Source organism: Bidens hawaiensis, unplaced genomic scaffold (genome assembly GCF_021521415.1).
Source record: "Bidens hawaiensis isolate Kalapana, Puna unplaced genomic scaffold, B.hawaiensis_p1.1 tig00020915_1, whole genome shotgun sequence".
NCBI classification, from domain to species: domain Eukaryota; kingdom Viridiplantae; phylum Streptophyta; class Magnoliopsida; order Asterales; family Asteraceae; genus Bidens; species Bidens hawaiensis.
The window spans coordinates 247,328-270,620 of NW_027493228.1; the positions used below are offsets into that span (position 1 = coordinate 247,328).

Here is a 23,293-nt window from a genome sequence, read left to right on the forward strand (position 1 = left end):
CATGCTACTTGGCAATCATTTCCCAATGGTGTGAGATCCCCTCATTTTTGCTTTTGATTTTAGAGATCTTTTAGCGATCCACAAGTTCGTGTCGGTCACAAAACAGGAGGTTAAGGTCACTCATTCAATAATTCTCACTAGTATTTGGTGTTTTTGACAGAAGACTCTTGTCACTTGCTAAGATTGTGAAAGAATTTAAACTCCTAAGTTTCCTTTGGGTCCATAACAGGTTAAAAATGGTGTCTCTTACCGAAAGTTTGGAGAACTTTCAGTTTAATTGGTTAATGTTCTTTGGCATGCTATTTGTTTGTTTGTTCTTTTATGGTTGTAGAGGTTTGGGCCTAGAGGCTTTCTAGCCTCTATATTTAATAAAATTATTCTTTATGGAGGGTTTAATAAAGTCATTTTACAATGTTATGTCACTATCATGTGGGTACTGGGGGCTTTGTTGCTTCAAGCCCATATTGCCCCTATGTGGTTTGTCATCCCGAGAGGCAACATTAAACATTTTTCTTAGAACACAATAAAAAAATAAGTAAATAATATTAATAAATTTAAAAACATTAAACACAAACTAAACCAAAAGGCTACAAATATGTTATTCGTCGCCATTATTTGTTTGTTCCTCTAAAGATGTTCAATTAAATTCGATCGAAGACTATGATTCGTACCCTTTTCGTGTTTTTAATAAATTAGCAAGTTTCTCATCAGCGTTTAGTGTTGAGACAAATAGTTTTGCCCGAGTCCTCCAAATATCATATTGTGTAAGATAATGCAAGCATATATTATGTTTCTTAACTTATCCTTTTGGTGAATACAAGCCAGCTGTTTAATGTGACTCTAGCGTTTCTTTAATACCCTGAATGCCCTTCGATGTCCTGTCTTGTCAACTCATGTTTTTTCATGAAATATTGACGTTTATTGTCATTTGGGCATGTAAAACTAAGCACCAAAGTGGCTCACTCTAGATAAATACCGTCAACTAGATAGCATCCATATTCGTAGTTGACATCATTTGCAGAAAATGAGGAGTCGGGTGAAACTCCGTCTATAACTTTGTTAAAAATAGGAGATGAATGTATGACCGCTATGCCATTGTTTGCGCCGGGCATAACAAAAAGCGCATGTCATATCCAGAGATCAAATGATGTATCCGCCTCAAGTATAAATGTTGGACTATCATAATCACCCCAATGATGTTGACCTTGCCAAGCAACTGGGTAGGCTTCCCAAGGCTAGTGTTTGCAATCAAGGCTACCAAGCATCCCAGAAAAATCATGTTGTTGATGAACTTTGTATATTTTTTGTATGTCATATTGAGTCAGACTCCTCAAATATTTTTTACCATAGAGTTCAATAATACCTAATAATAAGAAAAAAAATTAATAATAAAAAATTAAAATAATAAATTAAACAAAACTTAACAAAAAAATAATAGAGTTAACATAAATGATAATAATACTCACATTCGTAGAACATGTAAAGGGCCTTATGAGCAATTGTTTTCAACATCTCTAAATACTCTTCCATGGCTTTGCTCGTAGTCCCGTATGCCAGTTGATGAATAGCCACCGTGCATTTTTGCATAGGAGAAAATCCTAGTTTACGTCTCGGTCATCTTTTTGTAGGAAATATTCATATTCACGTTCTAAATCACCAATAGTTCGTTAAAGTAGTTAGCGATTCATCCGAAAGCGGCGCCGAAAAATTTATGGATAAAAAATCGAGTCTGTAGAAAAATAATCTCTTATCAACTGGTCATGAGCACCTTTGCGATCTCGTTTAAGCGAAGGTCGTCGTCTTCGTGGTTGCGAGCTTTCTCATTGCTCGACTAAGAGTTGAACAGCCTTTCGAACCGTAGCAAATATCATTTCATCTTTTGAATGGGAATCCGAAATAGCGTCGGACCTGGGGTAGTAAAAGTCGTGTGTATACTCGAGTGCTGAAGATGAGTCGAAATCCATATTTTGAAGAAAGTTTATAAGTTAACAGAAAACAATGAAATGTGGGTTTAATTTGATGGGTACATAAAGAGGAGAATGATTTTTTTTTTAATAATTTAACGGTCATATGACCGTTGAAAATAGCAAGGCCCCCTAATTCGCCAATGTTGCCCGGTCTTCACACCACAGCCCAACCCAAAGTCGCCCCTCCCAGACTGCCCCTCGGCGGTGTTCTAAGTACGGATGGCAACGGACCGGGTTCGGTCAGAGTATTGCTAATCCCATACCCGTACCCAGTTATAAATTCCAATCCCATACCTGGCCCATTACCCGCCGAGTATGTGTCGGGTATCAGGCATACCCATTAGATTGTTAAAGAAAATTCGTTAGGATTTTTAAGTAGATTTTTACCATTATAGTTATCGTATATATTTTTAATTATATACAAACTACTACAATTAATATATGACACATTACATCTATATAAACGTTATCATAAATAAAGAATAACACTGTAACTTTTGTATAACTTTATGTATAAACTTGATAACATATAAAACATAAATAATACTTTTTAATGCATATCTTAAATGCAAAAGGTTAAGAAAAAATGAAATTAATAATAAAAAAATTTTGGGTTTTTATTTCGGGTATATAGTTCGGGTAAACGGGTATGTCTTTTTGGTAATCAGGCCGGGTATCACCAAATCCCATACCCGGCCCGTACCTGCGAAAAATTTTCAAAACTAATTCCATACTTGGCCCAATACCCGTCGGGCTTCGGGTATACCCGTCCCGAATGCTTCGGGTTTCAGTATACCCGTCGGGTTAGGGTTATTTTGTCATCCCTAGTTCCGAGGGGATACGGCCCCTTTGCCTCCCCATTCACGTCCACATAGGATAGTTTAAATATATCTTGTCAGACGTTCAGACTAAAATCAAAAGCTAAGATTTTATATTTAGTTTTATTTTCGATTCCGCAAAGAGAAAAATATCATATTAATGAAACCGTTATTTATATTAATATAATTTACGATTAACAACAAAAAATAAAAAGAAAAATATAATGAAATGAGTTGTCTTTAGTTAAAAATTAAAGGGAATGGTATGGCAAGTAAAAATTAAAAGGGGTGTGTTCACCACAACCATATTATAAATTGTAATTTTTGAACATTCTAATTGCCCTAAATATCTTAGTGTGTAACAACTATGCATTTAATAATAGTTTTGACATATAAAAGATATCCAATCTTGAATCAATTGAGGTTTTCGTGTTTCTTAGCCGTCACAAACGGATGCTTCCACTTCTCTATATCCATCTCATTTTCGTTTATTGATCTGGTTTTTGTATCTTCTTGGTTTTTTATGTTTTGGTCTTGATTTTTCAAATAATAAATAAAAAGAATTGTAATCTATTGCATACAGATTTTTAACAAAAAATACATATGCTTCCAAAACAATTAAGATCAAATTTACAACTATAAAATTAATTACAATCACACTGAACACATATTAAATATAATTAAAAAGTCACATGATATGAAACTTTTGGCTCAATTTAATATTTGACAAACACAACCATTATTAAGATTCAACCCTTATAGTTTAAAACATCAAAAGAATGCAAAGATTGAATCTTTTAGTTTAAAGACTAATTTTCTACATATAAACATTTAACATTTTATTAGGTTTATCAAATAATCCGAATTGGGGTTCTAGAAGTTGCAAAACCTAGCTTTCATACTATTTTTGGGTTTCATGAATTGCTTTAAAACGTTTTTCATGATTTCATTAGTTTTTCGTGATTTCCTAAGAGATGTACGAACATTTTTTTGTTTCCACCAAAAACACCCATCAGGAGTTTAGTTTGCAAGTAAAAAAACCCGATTACCAACTTGTTTTTTAAGAAAAAAATATTCAAATCAATTAGGGATCAAGGAATGAAGATAATTCTTAACTTTACCTATTCATATTAATATATTAATATAATGTTGAACGACTTTGAAATTTAGTTATTTATATAAATGACGAACCATCACAATGTTTCAAGTGGTTGTTGATGGTTATAACTATGGCATTTAGACATATAGAGAGAGACGAACACACCTTATGTGGGTGGGAGACCAGTGATTTAAACAATTTAATTAAAGTTTTTAAGTGAACCCGAAATAATAATTGAAATGAGCCCATGGTATCACGTCTAAGATTATGTAGTGGTAAACTACTAAATTCCTTATTCCTCTTAACGAAAGGTCATGGGTTCTACGTCCAACCACTTCTTTTTTTTACGTATTTTTTTATTCTAATAACCACATGTCTTGTATACACGTTAGAATGTTAATTTTAAGAAACAAACATATCAAGGTTTGGTTGTTGGGATTTTTCTAAAAGAATTTGATACACGATTTTATGTGATTAAATTATTTATTTAAATACGAATACTTTATTTGACTTTCCACCTGACCTGACCCAACTCGAAATTTCTAACGTTTAGTTGTGAGAAACCTACTACCGAAAAAAGACAAACCCATAAGAAAAAAAAATCTAGGTCTGTCATTGGACATATACTACCCCAATTGTAACATACTTACCACTAATAGTCTAGTAGCTACTAACGCCAATTGTTATTGACACTCATTTACACTAACAACCATTCAGCCACCGATAGACTAAATTACCAATAATGAGAACCATCGATACCCACTTACAATCAATGATCACTTTATTGTAGTTTTCCTTAGACATGTAAATCTGAAACACTTAATAAGGCAATAAAAACTTCTAATTATCAACGACACTTGTAAACAGGACAAAAAAACCATCAACAGAGCACTGTCAGCGTCTCATAACCTCCACCACGTTCATCGATACAATCATAAATAAAAAAAAATACACGTTACACCTTCCAACTCGTATCAATCTTCATTCTTATATCCCTACGAAAACAAACCGGATCCATTTTTATGCAAAGTAAAACGTACAGGGGCCATATATGTAACGATCCAAAACATATAATCAAATACGTCTTTGCCCTAATAATATTATTATTATTATTATTATCTGGTAACTTCTTCTTTTTCTTCTTCGTATGAACCAGCATTCATTCTCCATATACATACAGATCCATCGATAACCGCCTTATTAGGTTATAACCTCTCACAAATCACATATTTATTATCTCTTTGATATCCGATTTATGTTAATTTGTGTTCGATTCTGTTATACGCAGTCGTCGTAATCGTCAATTCGATTCACGAAGCTAATCATCTGAATCGATCAATCGGATTAAGCGTTTCCGGCCTAATTATTGTGAGTTTATCTGTTTCTTATTGATTTATTATAGAATTATTGAGAATTTAGGGTTTACGGATGTTTATTATTAATATATGTTAAAATTAGGGTAATTATTTATTATTTGTGTAATGTTTGATTATGTTTGTAAGTGGAACAGGAATTTAGCAGGTGTGTGCAAGGTATGGACTAGATTGCTCTGTTGATAGCTGCTCAATAGTTTATTTGATTCTGTTTTATTTAAAGCGAAAGAGTTTATATATATATATATATATATCTGTTGATTAAATTGCATCGTGAAATGTTAGGGATTATTGTGATGCTCATGTGGAGCTTTTAGGTTAAGAAAATTATGATAAGTTTTGTATTAGTTGAAAAGATTAGTGTTATAAACTTTATATCTGTATAAGTTCATTTGAGAATTTTATGTTAATAGCTACTCGATAGTTATTTTGATTTTGTTTTTTTTTTATAAAAGTAAAGAATTGGCATATATATGTTTTTAGTTATCCTTGTTGCATTGTGAAATGTTAGGGATTATTGTGATGCTGTGGTAATTGGTGCTCATGTGAAGCTTTTAGGTTAAGAAAGTTATGATAAGTTTTGTATTAGTTAAAATGACTAGTATAATAATTTTTTTTATCTGTATAAATTCATTTGATAATTTAATGTTAATAGCTAGTTAGCTAGTCGATAGTTATTTTGATTGTGTTTTTTTATAAAGTAATGAATTGGCACATATCTGTTTTTAGTTATCCTTATAGTCGACTAAGTTGCATTGTGAAATGTTTGGGATTGTTGTGATGTTGTGATAATTGGTGCTCATGTGGAGCTTTCAGGTTAAGAAAATTATGATAAGTTTTGTATTAGTTGAAAAGATTAGTGTATAAACTTTATATCTGTATAAATTTATTTGATAATTTTATGTTGGTTGTGCTTTGATTATGGTATATGTTAGTTGATTCCGTGTTACTGTTCAGTTCGGTTTTTACCAGCCGGTAAAAACAGTTTTCATATTTAACTTTGGGTTAAAGTTGAGTAGAAAAGATAAAACAAGTTGCAAGCCAAGTGGACTGAAAATTCAGGTTGCTTGCTTAAGTAAATCTGCAGAAGATAACAAGTGGGTAGGATAAAGGTGTAAGATCAACTTGTGTGTCAAGTAGTTTTGTGTTTCCCACTCTATAAATAGAGGGGTTTGTTTCTTTGATTATGTACCACTACCACTACTACAAATAAGTTTTTATAAGAAATACAACTACAAAAGTTAGTAGAAATCTGGTCCATATTTTCTGTTTTGTTTTTCTAGTTCAAGATCCAATTGTGACCAACAATTGGTATCAGAGCCTTGTTCATTGATCCAACCAGCTGTTAAACTGGTCCAGAAAAATACAGCCACCGCCAATCACATAGGTTGAAGGTGTCGGCCTGTTCACCAGCCATAATCCCTGTTCCAGCCCAGAATCTGATAAAAAACGAATCTGACCAGCAGTCCGTATGGCTGATTCAAGCAGCAGCAGCAGTGCCACCGCAGATCGAAACTCAGCTGTTACAATCAGAGAAGTTGGGGGAACAACATCGTACCAATGTCCGTTACTAAGTACAATGAACTATACCTCTTGGGCTATCAAGATGGAGTCGTTCATGGATGCCCAAGAAATATGGGATGCCATAGAACCATCTGAAGGAGATGACGTGGATGTCAAAGTCAGGAAGAAAGCAAGGGCTTTCATCTTCCAGGCGCTGCTGGAAGACATCTTGTTGCAAGTTGCTTGTCACAAGGAGGCTAAGGACGTGTGGAACGCCCTTAAAGTTCGGTATCTTGTTGCTGAAAGGGTTACAACAAGCTCGGATTCAAACTCTTAACCGAGAGTTTGAATTATTGAGCATGAAGGAGGCTGTTAGCATTGATGATTATGCTAGCAAGATTGGTGGGATTGTGTCCAAGTTCCAAACACTTGGAACGACGATTGAAGAAAAGGTGCTAGTAAAGAAGTTGTTGACTTCCGCACCAACTAGATTTCTTCCTATTGTTGCTACAATAGAACAGTATGACCTGAATACTATGCCATTTGAAGAGATCGTCGGACGACTCAAAGCATACGAAGAACGTATCAAACCCGTTAGAGCAGCCGAAGACTCTTCGGGTCAGTTATTACTAACCAGATCTGAGTGGCAAGAGAAGCACATATCTGAGACGAAACAAGTCGGCAGAGGTCGAGGATTAGCTCCAATCAATCACCGTGGTCGTGGTTGAGGTCGCGGTAGACTTGGCAGCCGCGGACGAGGAGGTAGACATCCCTCGAATAATAATCAAAGGCCAGAACAGGCTGATCAAAATGGCAAAAGGTGTTACAACTGTGACAGGCTCGGTTACTTTGTAGCCGATTGTCGGGCTCCGAGAAGAACCGAAGGCGAAGCCAATTTGGCAAGGGAGGATGATGATGCTACTTTACTGATGGTAAAGTATGCACAAGATTTGGTAATGTTGAATAAGGAAAAGGTATTTCCTAGCGAATATGCCAAAGACAGTACCGAGAAAGGCATTTGGTACTTAGATAATGGTGCAAGCAATCACATGACCGGTGAACGGATTTACTTTAGTGAACTCGATGAAAAAACGATAGGGCGTGTAAAGTTTGGAGATGGTTCGGCAGCTGAAATCAGAGGCAAAGGGTCGATTCTTCTTCAGTGTAAAAATGGCGATCAAAGACTCATAACTAATGTTTATTACATTCTAGATTTATGTAATAACATATTGAGTCTCGGGCAATTTGATGAGGTTGGATGCAAGACAAATATTGAGAATGGTTATCTCTCACTCTATGATCGATCCGGTGCAGCGTTAATGAAGGTCAAGAGGTCTCCAAACCGGCTCTATAAAGTGTGTCTTCATGTTGTTTTACCAACCTGTTTATTTTCTAAAATGAACGAGACAGCTTGGATTTTGGCATGCTCGTACCGGGCATTTAAACTTTGGTGTCATGAGAATGATGACACAAGAAAAATTGGTGATTAGGGTTCCAAGCATAAACCACAAGTCACAACTTTGTGAAAGTTGTCTGGTTGGGAAGCAACGAAGGCTCCCACTTCCGTCTCATGCCTCGTATCAAGCAAAACAACCCCTTGAACTAGTACATGCTGATCTTTGCGGTCCTATTACACCTTGCACACCATCTGGCGTAGATTCATGTGGGTATACATGATAAAGTCGAAAGATCAAGCTTTGGAAGCATTTGCTAAGTTCAAGAAATCTGTTGAGGTTGAAACGGGTTATAAAATCAAGGCCTTGAGAACGGATCGTGGAAGAGAGTTTGTGTCTACAAACTTCGAACAATTGTGCAGCAAAGATGGTATAAATCGGTACTTAACCGCACCATATGCACCGCAGCAAAACGGTGTAGTTGAACGAAGAAATCAAACGATACTTGGAATGACAAGATCGATGATGAAGGCATTCAAGCTACCACAATGGTTGTGGGGAGAGGGCGTACGACATTCGGTTTACATCTTGAACCGAACACCCACAAAAGCTTTGGGAAAGAAGACCCCGTATAAAGCGTTAAAAGGACGAAAGCCGAATTTGGGACTGATAGAGATCTTATTCTATTACTTAATACTTAATAGTCGTTCGTAATTGTGGGAGGGGGTAAGTGTAATTTCTATTCTTATAAGTAAGGATCAATAGTCATTTAGGAAGGATAAGAAAGATATTAGGTAAGTTGTTAGGCTCATTGCATTAGCATGAGAAGGGCATAGCCCGGGACCACTTCGGTGGTTAGTTATCCTTTGTAGATCCTTGAGATCATCTTCTTCAATATAATAATATACTTTACATATTTGATTTCAATCATCTCAACATTTCCTAATTTAATACCTATCGTTGGTCCGACCTGCCGGACTTCTGCTTCCCTTTCAATTTCACCTTCCAGATCTGTGTTCGCACCTCTGTTTTCCTTACAATTTAAATTTCCAGATCTGTGCTCCCATTCGGATCTCAGATCCAATTAGTTCCCGTTTTGATTATCAGATCTGAATCCAATTTCTCATTACGGTTTATATCTCCGAATTCCTCCATTTTATTTCTTCAATTTCATGCTCAATTATGGTGAATCAAACAGCTTGCCTCGATACTCATGACCAGCAGATCCATCAATTACTGCAGGATGTTGCCGAGATTAAGGCGTCGTTGGCTGCGGCTCGATCGGAATCAAATGAATTTCAGAAAACCGTCCTTGATTGGATGAAGCAACAGGATAAACGTTCGATCAGTTCTCCAGCATCTGGATCTGGTCTTTCCGGAAATGGTGGGTTTCCGTCACAACTGCCGTTAGATTCCAGTTCTGATAATGTTGCACCGTTTGGTTTGCCTTGGGCGGTGAAGAAGGTCAAGTTACCGGAGTTCAATGGTTTCGATCCTCAGGGGTGGATCCAAAAGGCAAACCTCTATTTCGACATCAATGGCACGCCGGCGGAATCACGCATTTAATTGGCTCAATTGAGCATGGTGGGCAACACTCAACACTGGTTCACCATTGTCACTCAGGTTCATGATTCTCTCTCTTGGGTGGAATTTCAGGGTGAATTATTGCAACGATTTAGTGGATTAGAAATTCAGAATCCATATGAACACTTAGCCACTATTCAACAAGCATATTCAATCTTTGATTACATAGATGATTTCGAGTATCTGTTGTCCTTAGTTCCTCGTTTACTAGAGTCCCAAATTATCGGGTATTTTATCGCGGGATTGAAGGATGATGTCAAACCAAGGGTTCGTTTGCATCGTCTATCTTCTTGCATTGAGGCGATGTCCTTGGCTAAGGATGTTGAGTTGATGCTTCGGCCATTGGATTCCAGAATTGAGCATGGTGGGCAACACTCAACACTGGTTCACCATTGTCACTCAGGTTCATGATTCTCTCTCTTGGGTGGAATTTCAGGGTGAATTATTGCAACGATTTAGTGGATTAGAAATTCAGAATCCATATGAACACTTAGCCACTATTCAACAAGCATATTCAATCTTTGATTACATAGATGATTTCGAGTATCTGTTGTCCTTAGTTCCTCGTTTACTAGAGTCCCAAATTATCGGGTATTTTATCGCGGGATTGAAGGATGATGTCAAACCAAGGGTTCGTTTGCATCGTCTATCTTCTTGCATTGAGGCGATGTCCTTGGCTAAGGATGTTGAGTTGATGCTTCGGCCATTGGATTCCAGAACGTTGCTGTCTCGTTTTCGGTACGCTCAACATGCGGGGCTGCCAATATTGGATTCTGGATTTGGGCATCGTTCGTTGAGCAATACGATGTCCAAAACTGTTGGGAACTATGGACCTGCTGGTGGGCTTGTAGGCGGTCGTGATCGGGGAGTTCGTTCCTTATCTCGCACCGAGTGGGAGGAACGCAGAAAGAAAGGATTATGCTACAAGTGTGGACAGCCCTACGGTCCAACTCATAGGTGTCTGGAGGGAAAACTTCGTGTGTTGTTACTCGGGGATGATGAATCTGATGGTTTCGAGGGGATGCATTGTCAGTTGGAGCATATGGACGATTCCCGCGCTGACGGGTTCATTCTTCCGGGTGGGGGGTCTTCTATCAAGCCTTGAGGACAAGTCTTGTGTTATGGGGGAAGTATTGATAGAGATCTTATTCTATTACTTAATACTTAGTAGTCGTTTGTAATTGTGGGAAGGGGTAAGTGTAATTTCTATTCTTATAAGTAAGGATTAATAGTCATTTAGGAAGGATAAGAAAGATATTAGGTAAGTTGTTAGGCTCATTGCATTAGCATGAGAAGGACATAGCCCGGGACCACTTCGGTGGTTAGTTATCCTTTGTAGATCCTTGAGATCATCTTCTTCAATATAATAATATACTTTACATATTTGATTTCAATCATCTCAACATTTCCTACTTCAATACCTATCACTTGAAAGTGTTCGGTTGTACCGCCCATGTTAAAGTACCCACGGTTCAGTTAACAAAATTGGCAGACAGAAGTGAATCTATGGTGTACCTTGGGAGTGAACCGGAAAGAATTTACAACCCAAGAACCAAAAGTGTGTGTAAGTAGGGATGTTCGCTTTGAGGAAAGCAAGCCATGGAATTGGGTCAAAGAACTCGAGACAAACGAAGAAGATTGGGTCGAGTTTACCGTTGAAGATGAAGCCCAAACCACCGGGTTTGGTTCGGCCCAGATTTCACCCAACCAAAGCGAGATAGCTGCTGTCCAAAATGAACACAGCGGGCCTGGTTCTATTACTGTGACCAGCAGCCCAACAACTGAACGTGACAGCCCCTTGCAGAACAGTCAGCAGGCTGATTCAGGCAGTTCGGACAGCCCGGACAGCCCATTTAATGACCAAAACAGTCCGAACAGCTATGTACAGCTCAGTTCATCAGATGTGAGCCCAATTTTTAGCTCATATTATGATGACACCCCTGCCCAGGGTTTTCGACAGCTGAATAATGTTTATTCAAGAACCCAGTCATTGCAACAAATCCTGTTTAACCCACCTCGATTTGAAGACCCAGACTTGCTGACCTGCTATTACTTAATGAAGAACCGGGTTCATTTAGTGAGGCCACAGATAGCAAGGAGTGGAGAATTGCTATGCAAGAAGAATTAAATTCAATCGAGAAGAATGACACTTGGAAATTGGTCCAACCACCCAAAGGTGTTAAACCAATTGGTCTAAAGTGGGTCTACAAAGCCAAACGAGACACCAAAGGTGACATAACTCGTTACAAAGCTAGACTTGTAGCAAAGGGCTATGTTCAAAAGCACGGTATCGATTATGATGAAGTATTTGCTCCGGTTACCCGAATGGAAACCGTTCGGTTACTTCTTTCTCTAGCCGCACGAGATGGGTGGGAAGTTCACCATCTTGATGTCAAAACCGCATTCCTGAATGGAGAATTGAAAGAAGATGTCTATGTATCTCAACTTGAAGGATTTGAGAAACCGGGAAAAGAGCACCTCGTGTATAAGCTATCCAAAGCCTTATATGGCTTGAAACAAGCTTCGAGAGCTTGGAATTTGAAGCTGGATGCAATGCTAAAACTACTTGGTTTTACTCGTCCAAGAGAACATGCCGTGTACAAGAGAATCGCCAAGGCTGGTCCGTTAATTGTGGGAGTTTATGTGGATGATTTAATCATCACAGGGCCTTGTAAAGATGAGATAAATGCATTCAAAAGACAGATGCAAGACAACTTTGAAATGAGTGATTTGGGATTGTTAACTTACTACTTGGGAGTAGAAGTTAAACAAGACAAGACGGGTATTACTTTGAAGCAAGCAGGTTATGCCACGAGAATTCTCAAGATGCAAATTCGTGGGAATGCAATCCTACAAAATGTCCTATGGACCCAAGTCTAAAACTCGGGAAAGATGAGGATCAAGAGTGTGTTAATGCCATTGAATATCGAAGAATAATTGGCTGTCTTCTATATTTAACACACACACGACCAGATATTAGTTATGCGGTTGGTATAGCTAGTCGTTTTATGGAGTCCCCAAAGACATCACATTCACAAGCTGTGAAACATGTGATGAGGTATGTGAAAGGCACGATTGATTTCGGGATTCGTTACAAGAAAAATGGAGATGCAAAGTTAGTAGGCTACAGTGACAGCTCTCATGCGACTGATCGTATGGATGGTAAGAGCAGAACAGGAATGGTGTTCTATTACGGGGGTGGTCCGATAGCATGGTGTAGTCAGAAGCAAAATACAGTTGCTTTGTCATCTTGTGAAGCTGAATTTATAGCTGCAACCGCTACAGCTTGTCAAGCAATCTGGTTGAAAGGTCTATTAGAGGAGATAACTGAGAAAAGTGTGGAAGCTATAACACTACGTGTGGATAACAAGTCTGCAATCTTGTTAATGAAAAATCCAGTATTTTTCACGGACGAAGCAAACATATTGATACTATCACTTCATCCGAGAATGTGTGGAAAAGAATTTGGTGAAGATAGAGCACGTGAGTGGAGATGAACAGAAAGCCGATATTTTGACTAAAGCCTTACCAAGAGTCAAGTTTATCGAGATGAGGGAAATGCTAGGAGTTGAAGACCTAACAGCTTTGAAGAACGGAATCAAGGGGGTGAATGTTAGTTGATTCCGTGTTACTGTTCAGTTCGGTTTTTACCAGCCGGTAAAAGCAGTTTTCATATTTAACTTTGGGTTAAAGTTTAGTAGAAAAGATAAAACAAGTTGCAAGCCAAGTGGACTGAAAATTCTGGTTGCTTGCTTAAGTAAATCTGCAGAAGATAACAAGTGGGTAGGATAAGGGTGTAAGATCAACTTGTGTGTCAAGTAGTTTTGTGTTTCCCACTCTATAAATAGAGGGTTTGTTTCTTTGATTATGTACCACTGCCACTACCACTACTACAAATAAGTTTTTATAAGAAATACAACTACAAAAGTTTGTAGAAATCTGGTCCATATTTTCTGTTTTGTTTTTCTAGTTCAAGATCCAATTGTGACCAACAGTATACTTGGCTCCAGCTGGTTAAGCGCAAATACTTATTTTTTATTCATAGGATTTGCTTTTAACAAATTAGGAGTGAGATTTGTGTTAAGAATTAAGATGTTTAGGACAATAAAGGAGGGTCAGGTGAAACTCAAAGTTGGTGAATGCATGGATTTTAGATTTTTGCTACTTAGTTTTGGACTACTTTGATCTATAGGTTTGTGAATTGGTGGTTATTGTCTTTGTTTAGGTATCAGTATTTAAGTAGAATTTTATGTTTTGGGAGTATGTTGATCACTAGCACCAAACTTTCTACGGTTTCACTTTGCTATTGCACATTCAAGGTGTTTCTAGGCTACCACCAAAATCAAAATTCTCCATTAATTCTGTTTTTATGGAGGTCAATATGTGTTTTATGAGTAGCTATTGGTAATCAATTTTTAAAAGTGGGCTGTTATTTGTGAATACCATAAATGAATTTTGGATTTTGTTAATAGTTACGTTCTGTGGGGATTTTTTGGCCGAAGGTTATCCGTAGTTGATAGTTATATCTGAAAATCTTGCTGAGTTGCTTGGTCTTCTTCAAGAGCCATAATTTATGTATTATAAGGAGATGAAAGATGGATATTTCTAGGAAGAAATTAGATCTTTGACGAATCGAGTAAAATGGGAGGCCAAATGTTGACTATTGCATCTCAGCTTACTGTAGCATAACTATCTGTTTGTGCATCCATTACAGGAAAAAAAGGTTTATACAATAAGCAATCATCAAGAGCTTTGCAGGGGTAAACATTCACGGGTCATTTCAAAATGGATTCGGGTCGCTATGGTCCTCAGCATGGATGGGAAAATAACAGCGTAATTGTGGTTTCTTTTTTAAATGACATATATGGGATCATATACGAATGAATACAAAGATATTAGGGCTTTTTGTGACTGTGAGATAAAGCCATGGGACAGTGAGGATATGGAATCGATTTGCCTTCTACTTCCATTCTTTTAATCTTGCTGACACACCTTCATTTCTTGAATCCACAGGCCCTCGATCGCTATCCTGCAGCTCATGATCCAATTTTTCGGTTAGTTATCCAAATTGAGCTATCCTTGATTATAACATACATATTGCTCATGATCTATTATATCACTGTTTTTCTCGTGTTTGCATCTGGGATATTATTCAATTTGCAGGGTGGGTGATCCATACGATGATCGGAGGTATATAGATGAACGTTTACCAAGAGATGATATATATTCAAGAAACGCCTTTCAACCGCCAGCTGGCGGAGGCTGGCCTCAAACAAGTAGACGGGGTTATGAGGACAAGTATCAGTATCGCGAAGGTGATTACTATGATGATGGTGGATACGAGAGGTCTCATAGATATAGTGGAAGGGATCGTGATGATTATGCATATGATGATTATGATTATAGACCACGTGTTTCACAAAGCAGGGAAGACAGTAGTGAGAGAGATTATGATAATGGAAGACACAGTTATGATTCTGATTATGACAAAGGTGGTAGGCGAGACGGCGGGCGGCGAAGGCGTGACTCGCACGATAGAAAACGGGACCTGAGTCCATACAAAAGGCATGAGCGGTCCCGGTCTCGGTCACGTGGACATGATGACCGTGTTAGGTCTAGATCTAGATCTAGAACTCCAAGAAGTCGTAGTCGTGGGAGAAGCTATAGAGAGGACAGTTATGATGATGATTGGTATGACAGGTCAGATAGAAGAAGAGATCGTGATAAAAGCCGCCATCATGAATATTATTCAGCGGTGCGCGTTAAAATTGAACTTCAATAATGTAAAAAAATTGTTAGGTTTTATACTATTAGCTCAATGACTATTGATTATCATTTTTGCAGGCTCCATCTGCTACTGTTGTTGTGAAGGGCTTGTCCCAAAAGACAACAGAAGAAGATTTGCATCAAATTCTTGTACTTTTTTCACTTATCTCTTTACAATATGTTATAATTGTCTTACTATTGTTTAGTTTATTATTTCTTATATCATTAACTAGGCTGAGTGGGGACCACTTCGTCATGTGCGTGTTATTAAGGAACGAAGTTCTGGTATTTCCCGTGGATTTGCATTTGTAGATTTTCCTACCTCGGTATTGCTTTTTGTTTATAGTTTTTAGTGTGTACGTGTTGCGTATGGAATTTTTAAACCTTCGTTTGTTATATTTATTTAAATCAGGGAGCTGCACGCAGGATGATGGATAAAGTTGGAGAAGAGGGCCTTGCTGTTGATGGTAGGACTCTATTTTTTGAGTACAGGTATAGTTCTATTTCATATTTGTGTTTCTTTATAATGGAACATTTAATCTAATAGTATGCTTGTTTTTAATACTACAGTAAGCCAGGTGGACCTCCCTTTGGGTCAGATGGTTCTTCGAGGGCGAGTTATATGAGCCACAAAAGCACAACACTTATTTCTGATTGGATGTGCATGATATGTGGATGCGTTAATTTTGCTAGGAGAACATCTTGTTTTCAGGTGGTCTTTTACTCTTTTATATCTCAAAAAGTATGCTTTATAGTAGTTTGAGATGGTTAGTATTAATTCAGTTCTTTTTTTGGCTGTTTTGAATCAGTGTAATGAACCTAGGACAGATGACGCTCCTCCTGCTGACATGACATCATCAAATCATGCTTCATTTGGTAAGAAAGGAGAGACAGGTTAGTTTCTCCACTATTCAAATTGCCATCATTAAGGTTCATATGAAACAGCTTTTTAAATTATCATAATTATACTTTTAGGCCCCACGCATGTTTTGGTTGTAAGAGGATTGGATGAAGATGCTGCAGAGGATATGATTCGCTATGAGTTTTCTAAACACGCTCCAGTTAAGGTATAAAAGGCTGTCAATTTAGTTTATATTTTATTAAAAGTTCATTTGTTTACTAATAATGTATTCGCAGGAACTTCGCCTTGTCAAAGACAAATTTACTCATGTTTCAAGGGGATTTGCATTTGTACATTTTAATTCTGTAAGTTTATATCTTAATAACTACCCCTCTTCCCTAATTCAAGAAAATTGTGCATAAAAACACTTTTTTTAGGTTGATGATGCCACCAAAGCTCTTGAGGCAACAAACGGGACCACACTTGAAAAAAATGGTCAAGTTTTACGAGTAGCATATGCTAAAAGCATTCTAGGGCCAGGAGCTGGTGCATCTTCATCTCACTCTAGCAGCCTTGCTGCTGCAGCAATCGAGGCTGCAGCGTTTTCTCAGCAGGTAATATTATAAAATATTAAATACATGGCTATTTGTTTTTACTTTATTTATATTGTTTATATTTTATGTAGTATGATGCTGCTGGATGGGCCCCGAAAGAGTATAATCCAGATGACAAACAATCTAATGGAGATCCAAAGGATGCTTCCGCTCCACAATCTGGCTTCGTTTGGGATGAAGCATCTGGTTATTACTATGATGCTGCTTCTGGATTTTATTATGATGGAAATACAGGTCCTCTTTATTTGCTTATCCTTTTTATTATTACAATATTGACACATTGTTTAACATGTTTATTTTGTTATGACAGGTCTGTACTATGATGGCAATAATGGAATTTGGTATTCTTACGATCACCAAACTCAACAATACGTCCCGTGTAATGATCAGAGCGATAAAGCAGCTGGAAAAGAAACCGAAACCGCCAAGTCATCTGACGGTTCCAATGCCAGAAAAGTAGTTATATCCGCTCCAGCAGCCACAATAACATCAAGTGATAAGACCACCTCGTTACCAGACGCTGTCCAGGCAGCGGCTGCTGCTGTCATAGCCGCGGAGAAAAAAGAAAAAGAAAAAATGAAAGAAATAAAACTCACTTCAAAAAGTAGTATCTTAGCAAATAAGAAAAAAATGAGTAATGTTTTGTCTATGTGGAAACAAAGAAGTCATGAAAGTAAAGCGCCCCGTGTGGCGCTTGTTGGCAATCCACCACCTGGCATAATGGAAGAAAATTCTAATCTCGTTCCACCATCAACCAAGGGCAAAATAACAATTGACAACCCGGTCCCACAAGATGCCCAGGAGATCCCCAGGCCTGCAGCTAGCATATCTGGAGGAACATTAAGAGGTGTAATAAGAGGGTCCACATATGTGACATCATCATCATCACCATCAACAGTTACAGAAGCACAAACTTCTGCAGTCCCGTTTAGAACCGATGCATCGGCTCTCGGTTCTTACACATCACCAGCGTCAACCGCGAGTGGTAAAAGACGGTTTTCTGAGTTGCCTGTTCAGTCAGCAGTTAAAGAACAGACCCATACTACTACTTATAGGGACCGGGCCGCTGAACGGAGGAGTTTGTACGGCTCATCTTTTGTCGATGATACAACCGATCTCGGATCCGGTGATCCAAGTAAGCGCCTTTAAATTATTTTTGTTTTTCTTTTCTTTGTTTTTTTTGGTAGAATCTAAAACAATGAAGAGCGTTCATGGGCTATTGACTATTTCAGTAATGTTATTTTTTATGTATTGACTTTGTGTGGAAATCTTTTGTTTTTTAAAATGTTTGAAACGGTAAGATCGAGAGTCAGCTTTGAAAAGAGGAGGAATGGATTCCATGCCCTTTCCACCTGGCGTTGGCGGACGTGGCGGCGGCGGTGATGATAATATTCAGAGCTATGATGTAATTACAGCTGAGAAGGCGATTGACGAGACTAATGTCGGTAACCGAATGCTTCGCAACATGGGTTGGCAAGAAGGCTTGGTAATTTTTTTTACTTAAAATTTTCACATTCTTTAATTTTATAATTTAGTATGGGTTGGATTGGGTGGGCCCACAAACATTTTGTAGATGTGGTTGAAATCTTGGAAAAGGTGGAACAGGTGGCATAATATATATAATGCTGACAGTTTCTAACATAGAATGGGGGATTGTTTTTTGTTTTGTTTTTGTGATTTGATGAGCAGGGGTTGGGGAAAGATGGGAGTGGGATGGTGGAGCCGGTGCAGGCACAGGCGACTGAGAAGAGAGCGGGACTCGGGAGTCAACCCAAGAAGTTGGACCCAAGCCTTGAGGTGCAAGCAAGTGATAGCTACCGGACCTTGATTCAGAAGAAAGCTCTTGCTAGATTCAGAGAGATGTCTTAAGTGGTAATGATAATAATTATAATAATAATAGGTTGGTTTAGATTTGGTAAATGAGTAGTGTTGGAACTTGGAAGCCATGTTACACTGCTGATGAATGCTTGGTCTTTTTCATTTTCGTCGATTTTTTTGTTTGTTTGTGATTTTACGAATTTTGTTGGTGGTCGAATTTGTGGATGTTTGAACTAAATGGGGCTTTATGAATGTTTTATGTAAAATTAAGATAAGTGCCAGAGTGCCATATGATTTGTTAGTTACATTTTTTTTAATAAGAAAACGAATTTTGGTTCGTTTTTTGGTTATAATTATTTTAAGAGGTGATCATGGTAAATTATGCATTTAATTCATAATGGTCGTGAATATGAATATGAATATGAATATGAATATGATAGTTTTACGAGTTTTTTTAATTAGTATATAATCGAACGTTTTGATAGACAGGTAGATGAGCTTGCTGCTTTGGTCACAAAGCTAGATATCACCCTAGACCGAGTGTTGTGGCTGTTAAATTCCATTTTACATCACATTGTAGTCTTGTATAATGCTGAACACCATTACACTAGTGGAATGAGGGCGCCGGCCCTAGCAATGGTGCCGAGGGGGAAAGAGGTAGGATCAGATCTTTTATATATAAAAAACTTAAATAATAATTAAAAACTTGGTTAGAGCATTACACATGTTTTATACTTTTGTTAGCCCCCCCCCCCCCCCCCCCCACTGTAAAAACCGACTAACTAAACACGTTTCTGAACCTTGGTTTAAACTATATATATGTATGTATTAGATTAATAAACAAAGTTATAAAGGTTATTATTTAAAAAGAATTTTTAATATAAGATATACATATATATCTTATCTTATTAATTAATACATTTAAAATACATAATATATCTAATTATTTTACATAATTAATAAGTATTGTATAAAAGGTTTTATTTAATAACTATTAAGTTTTATTTACATTATTAAATTTAAAAGAAATCTTTATTAATAAATATATATAAATACATTCAACATATTTCTAGTTTAAAATGAATTTAAATTTGTTAAAATGGTATAATATAAAAATTGATTTGGAATTCTTTTTTATGATCTTTTCCCACGTTGGATTTGTATGGCCTAAATTAATTATTACATAACATGTCCTTTTGCAAACGATGGCATGGACCAATTTTTAAAAGCGAGGTCGGTCTTTTGTAAAGAAATGGTTTCTCGATTCTCATTGCTAAGTAAAACACAAGATAAAAACCACAAAAAATACTACGCATAATACATAAAATTCCAGTTTAGATATGTACATGGACTCTTTCATGCAGCATAACTGTAATGTTTTTTGTACAAAGTTATGGGCTTCATTGACGGAAAATATCCATGGGAGACTCCCACCAGAAAGTTCATTGATGGATCAACGACATATACCGTAAAAATACATTTTTATTTTAAAAGTTGTCGGCCATTTGTCGACTGTAGTGTTTCCCGAAAGACTTTTCAGGTGGCTTGATTGTTAAAACATTTGTTTGGTATTGGTAACTGATGGCTTGTCCGTTGGAAACCTTACAACGTCCAAAATGGCTGTCACTCGCAAATGGTTAATTATTTAGAATTTAGAAACAGAATTTGTCTAATAAATTTCCAAGGGACTTCCTTCGGTAAGGATATCTATTTATACCACTCTCCAATTCGTTCTAAATAGCAAACAAAATGTTACTTTGTTAACCCCCCCCCCCCCCCCCCCCCCCCCCCCCCTTCTCTTGATGTTGGTTTGGTGGTGGTTAAAATGTTGGAATTGGGGCCTTGGAATATAACTGCTTATTCGTATTTGGTATATATCGCCATTTATACATGGTAAGTCACCTTGAAAAACGAAGATGCACTATCGAGGTGGTCTTGAAATCCTCGTTTTTGTATGCGGCTTACAACTGAATGCCTTCTTTTTGTTTGCGTGAGGTGATTCATTGACACATGGGGAGTCGTTACTTATCTTAACAAAGTGAGACATTGGTGTGTTGGTCCATAAACAAAGCCCTACACTTGTGAAAGCACTAGTAACCAAAATTTCTACTTCTTACATCAAACCCTACATTAACTGTGGTCTTGAAAATTTATGTTTAAGATTTGTCATATAGTATAAAGCTCTCTTAATATCACATATTCAAATGCAATGTAATTTATCTGCAACAAAATGAAATGCAATGTAGTTTTGACATATAAAGGGTGTATGTATGCCTGTATGTTTTATATATGTATGTGTATGTATGATATGATATGTTTATATGGTAAATTGTTACTTGATTTTAATTTGTGTGTGTGTGTATGTATATATGTATGTGTGTATGTATGCATGTATGTGTGTGTGTATGATATGTGTATGTATAATATGATATGAATGATACTTATTTTTAATTTGTGTACATGTGTGTATGATATGTGTTTGTATGTATGACTGTTTATTAGTTCTAATATTCTAGGTGCCAGTATGGATAACCCTCAAACAGTCAAACTCTTAATTGTGGCTTTTAATTTTTTTTTTTTTTAGAATTTAAACCACAACAATGTTTATGTGTTCTTGAGCTTTAGAACCACTACATATGATTGGCAGTAAAATGGGAAGAATCTTGATGACATGTATGAGGAGGCTGGATACCGAAAATTGAGGTTCTCATTGAACTCTCTTTGGAAACAGAGCTTTTAAATGTCGCACCATGAAAGACATTAGGATTCTTGAAGATCTCATACTCGAAAGTATGTCGTCACTAAAGATGTGATATGGCGGGATAACATAGATGGACGTGTGTGACGGAAGTAGAGAAGCTAAATAAGCAAACGGAGGAGGACCAGAAATATATAGAGGATGAAACAATGTTCCTGATATGGATCAAGATTCATGAAGTTATTATACTCGAGAGTTTGTCATCACTAGAGAGGTGCTAAGGCAAGATAATATAGAGAGCTTGACATTGTTTATTGTACCTTTGTAATTAATGTAAATTAAAACAAGTAAGCGTACCCGCGCGTTGCAGCGGGGCACGTCAACTGACTCGAATGCATTACCAAATAAACCCAAGTTTAATATTGCTTTAACCACCAACTTTAGATCAACTTTACAACCAAGGTTGATAAGTTTAGTTAAAGAAAAAAAAAAAAAAAGTTTAAAGACAAATCAGGCACTTGTCGCTACTGGACTTGCAGAGGCTGCCATCGCGCCTTTTGGCCCCGCAAGTGTCGTCGTGTTTATCGCCCAAGCCTGTCAACATGGCCATAGGTTCAGCGGTAAGAGATGGCCTCGATAAATTACAAAATATGGACCATTATCAAAAATTGAGAACACGAACACGTCGTAATGATAGGGCATTAATTTCACTTGGGTGTTCCAAAATCTGTTCAATAAAACAAATAATATGTATCACATTAACCATTTTCATAAATCAAAATGCTTTCAGCATCAAACAGAATCAAGTATAGGGATCATGTTATTATCATGAATAATAATATGTAAGTACCACATTAACCATTTTCATAAATCAAAATGCATGAATAGATTACCCACTTGCTTACCATCGTTAGTATCAAAGGGTGCCATATCCCTACACGAACACGTCGTAATGTAGGCCACCACTCCGAGGATGGCTCTTATACTAATGTTAAGAAGCCAAACAAAAGAACTCTAGTCTGATACCATTTGGCTTATAAACTCCGCATTAGTTGCCTATACAACCAATGTGGAACAAGTCCCGTAACAAAAAAGGTAACCTGGAATTCTAAAAATTGGCGACTGACGAACTAAACTTCATTACCCGCTCCCATGTCTCCAAGCAAATTGTTGAATTCCTCCGCAACAATAAAGTCTTATACCTCCCGAAAGCATCCAGAGAAGGAGGATGAAGGCGGTGTGATTTCAACTTAGTTTTGTGGGTGGCTTTTGTGACGAAGATATAAAGAAAAGAAAAGCAAAGCAAAGCGAGACACGTGTGACCCAACTCTCAACCTCTCTATTTGAGGCCACACGCGTGGCTTTAAATCCTCACTGATGCGTGTAGTTGAAACCTGCATTCAATGGTTGTACTACATGTTTGATAGATGAGTTATACCAAGATGCTACAATAGCTAATTTGAGAGAAACCCCGAATGCATTTTAATATATAATATAATATAATATAATTTCATATATGGCAATATAAAATTTGGGAAACTGTAATCACATTTTAAATATTAAATATAATTTGTAGACTTATTGAATTTTATTGTTGGAAATTTAAATTTTTTATTATCTTTTTAAAATTTTGAATCTTACAAGCGGATTACCGATGGCAAATCCGTCTATAAACAAACTTTGGCCAGAGAATGTCCATCGTAATTTATTGAAAATGTGTCCGTCAGTGTACCATCGGAAAGAGCATCACCCACGATCAATATACCAACAAAGATATATGGATTCTCGCCAGTGATGATGGAATTGTGATGGAATCGT

The 23,293-nt window shown here is 37.1% G+C and overlaps 3 protein-coding genes across 3 annotated transcripts in view; all 3 read left to right on the top strand.

Annotated features, from left to right (window-relative positions):
• Positions 1-23,293, top strand: part of LOC143562139 (uncharacterized) — a 78,244-nt gene that overhangs the window by 54,058 nt on the left and 893 nt on the right. The gene's annotated exons all lie outside the window — the stretch shown is intronic.
• LOC143562153 (SUPPRESSOR OF ABI3-5-like) lies at positions 5,025-18,921 on the top strand. Its single transcript, XM_077050045.1, has 17 exons — positions 5,025-5,088; positions 5,173-5,252; positions 14,453-14,571; positions 14,752-14,792; positions 14,902-15,493; positions 15,583-15,654; positions 15,738-15,830; positions 15,917-15,996; positions 16,075-16,216; positions 16,314-16,398; positions 16,480-16,571; positions 16,642-16,710; positions 16,783-16,959; positions 17,031-17,193; positions 17,270-18,094; positions 18,261-18,445; positions 18,649-18,921. Exons 3-17 carry the CDS (start codon positions 14,524-14,526, stop codon positions 18,826-18,828), a joined length of 2,844 nt encoding a protein of 947 aa, XP_076906160.1. The 5' UTR covers positions 5,025-5,088; positions 5,173-5,252; positions 14,453-14,523; the 3' UTR covers positions 18,829-18,921.
• On the top strand, positions 12,747-13,235 carry LOC143562154 (secreted RxLR effector protein 161-like). Its single transcript, XM_077050047.1, has one exon. It carries the CDS (start codon positions 12,747-12,749, stop codon positions 13,233-13,235), a length of 489 nt encoding a protein of 162 aa, XP_076906162.1.

Bases quoted from the DNA above. Each gene is read 5' to 3' on its own strand.
- LOC143562154 (XM_077050047.1), top strand. From the start codon at position 12,747: ATGGAGTCCCCAAAGACATCACATTCACAAGCTGTGAAACATGTGATG.
- LOC143562153 (XM_077050045.1), top strand. From the start codon at position 14,524: ATGGATTCGGGTCGCTATGGTCCTCAGCATGGATGGGAAAATAACAGC. The intron at 16,572-16,641 runs GTATAAAAGGCT...ATGTATTCGCAG, and splicing joins CTAAACACGCTCCAGTTAAG to GAACTTCGCCTTGTCAAAGA. The intron at 16,711-16,782 runs GTAAGTTTATAT...CACTTTTTTTAG, and splicing joins CATTTGTACATTTTAATTCT to GTTGATGATGCCACCAAAGC.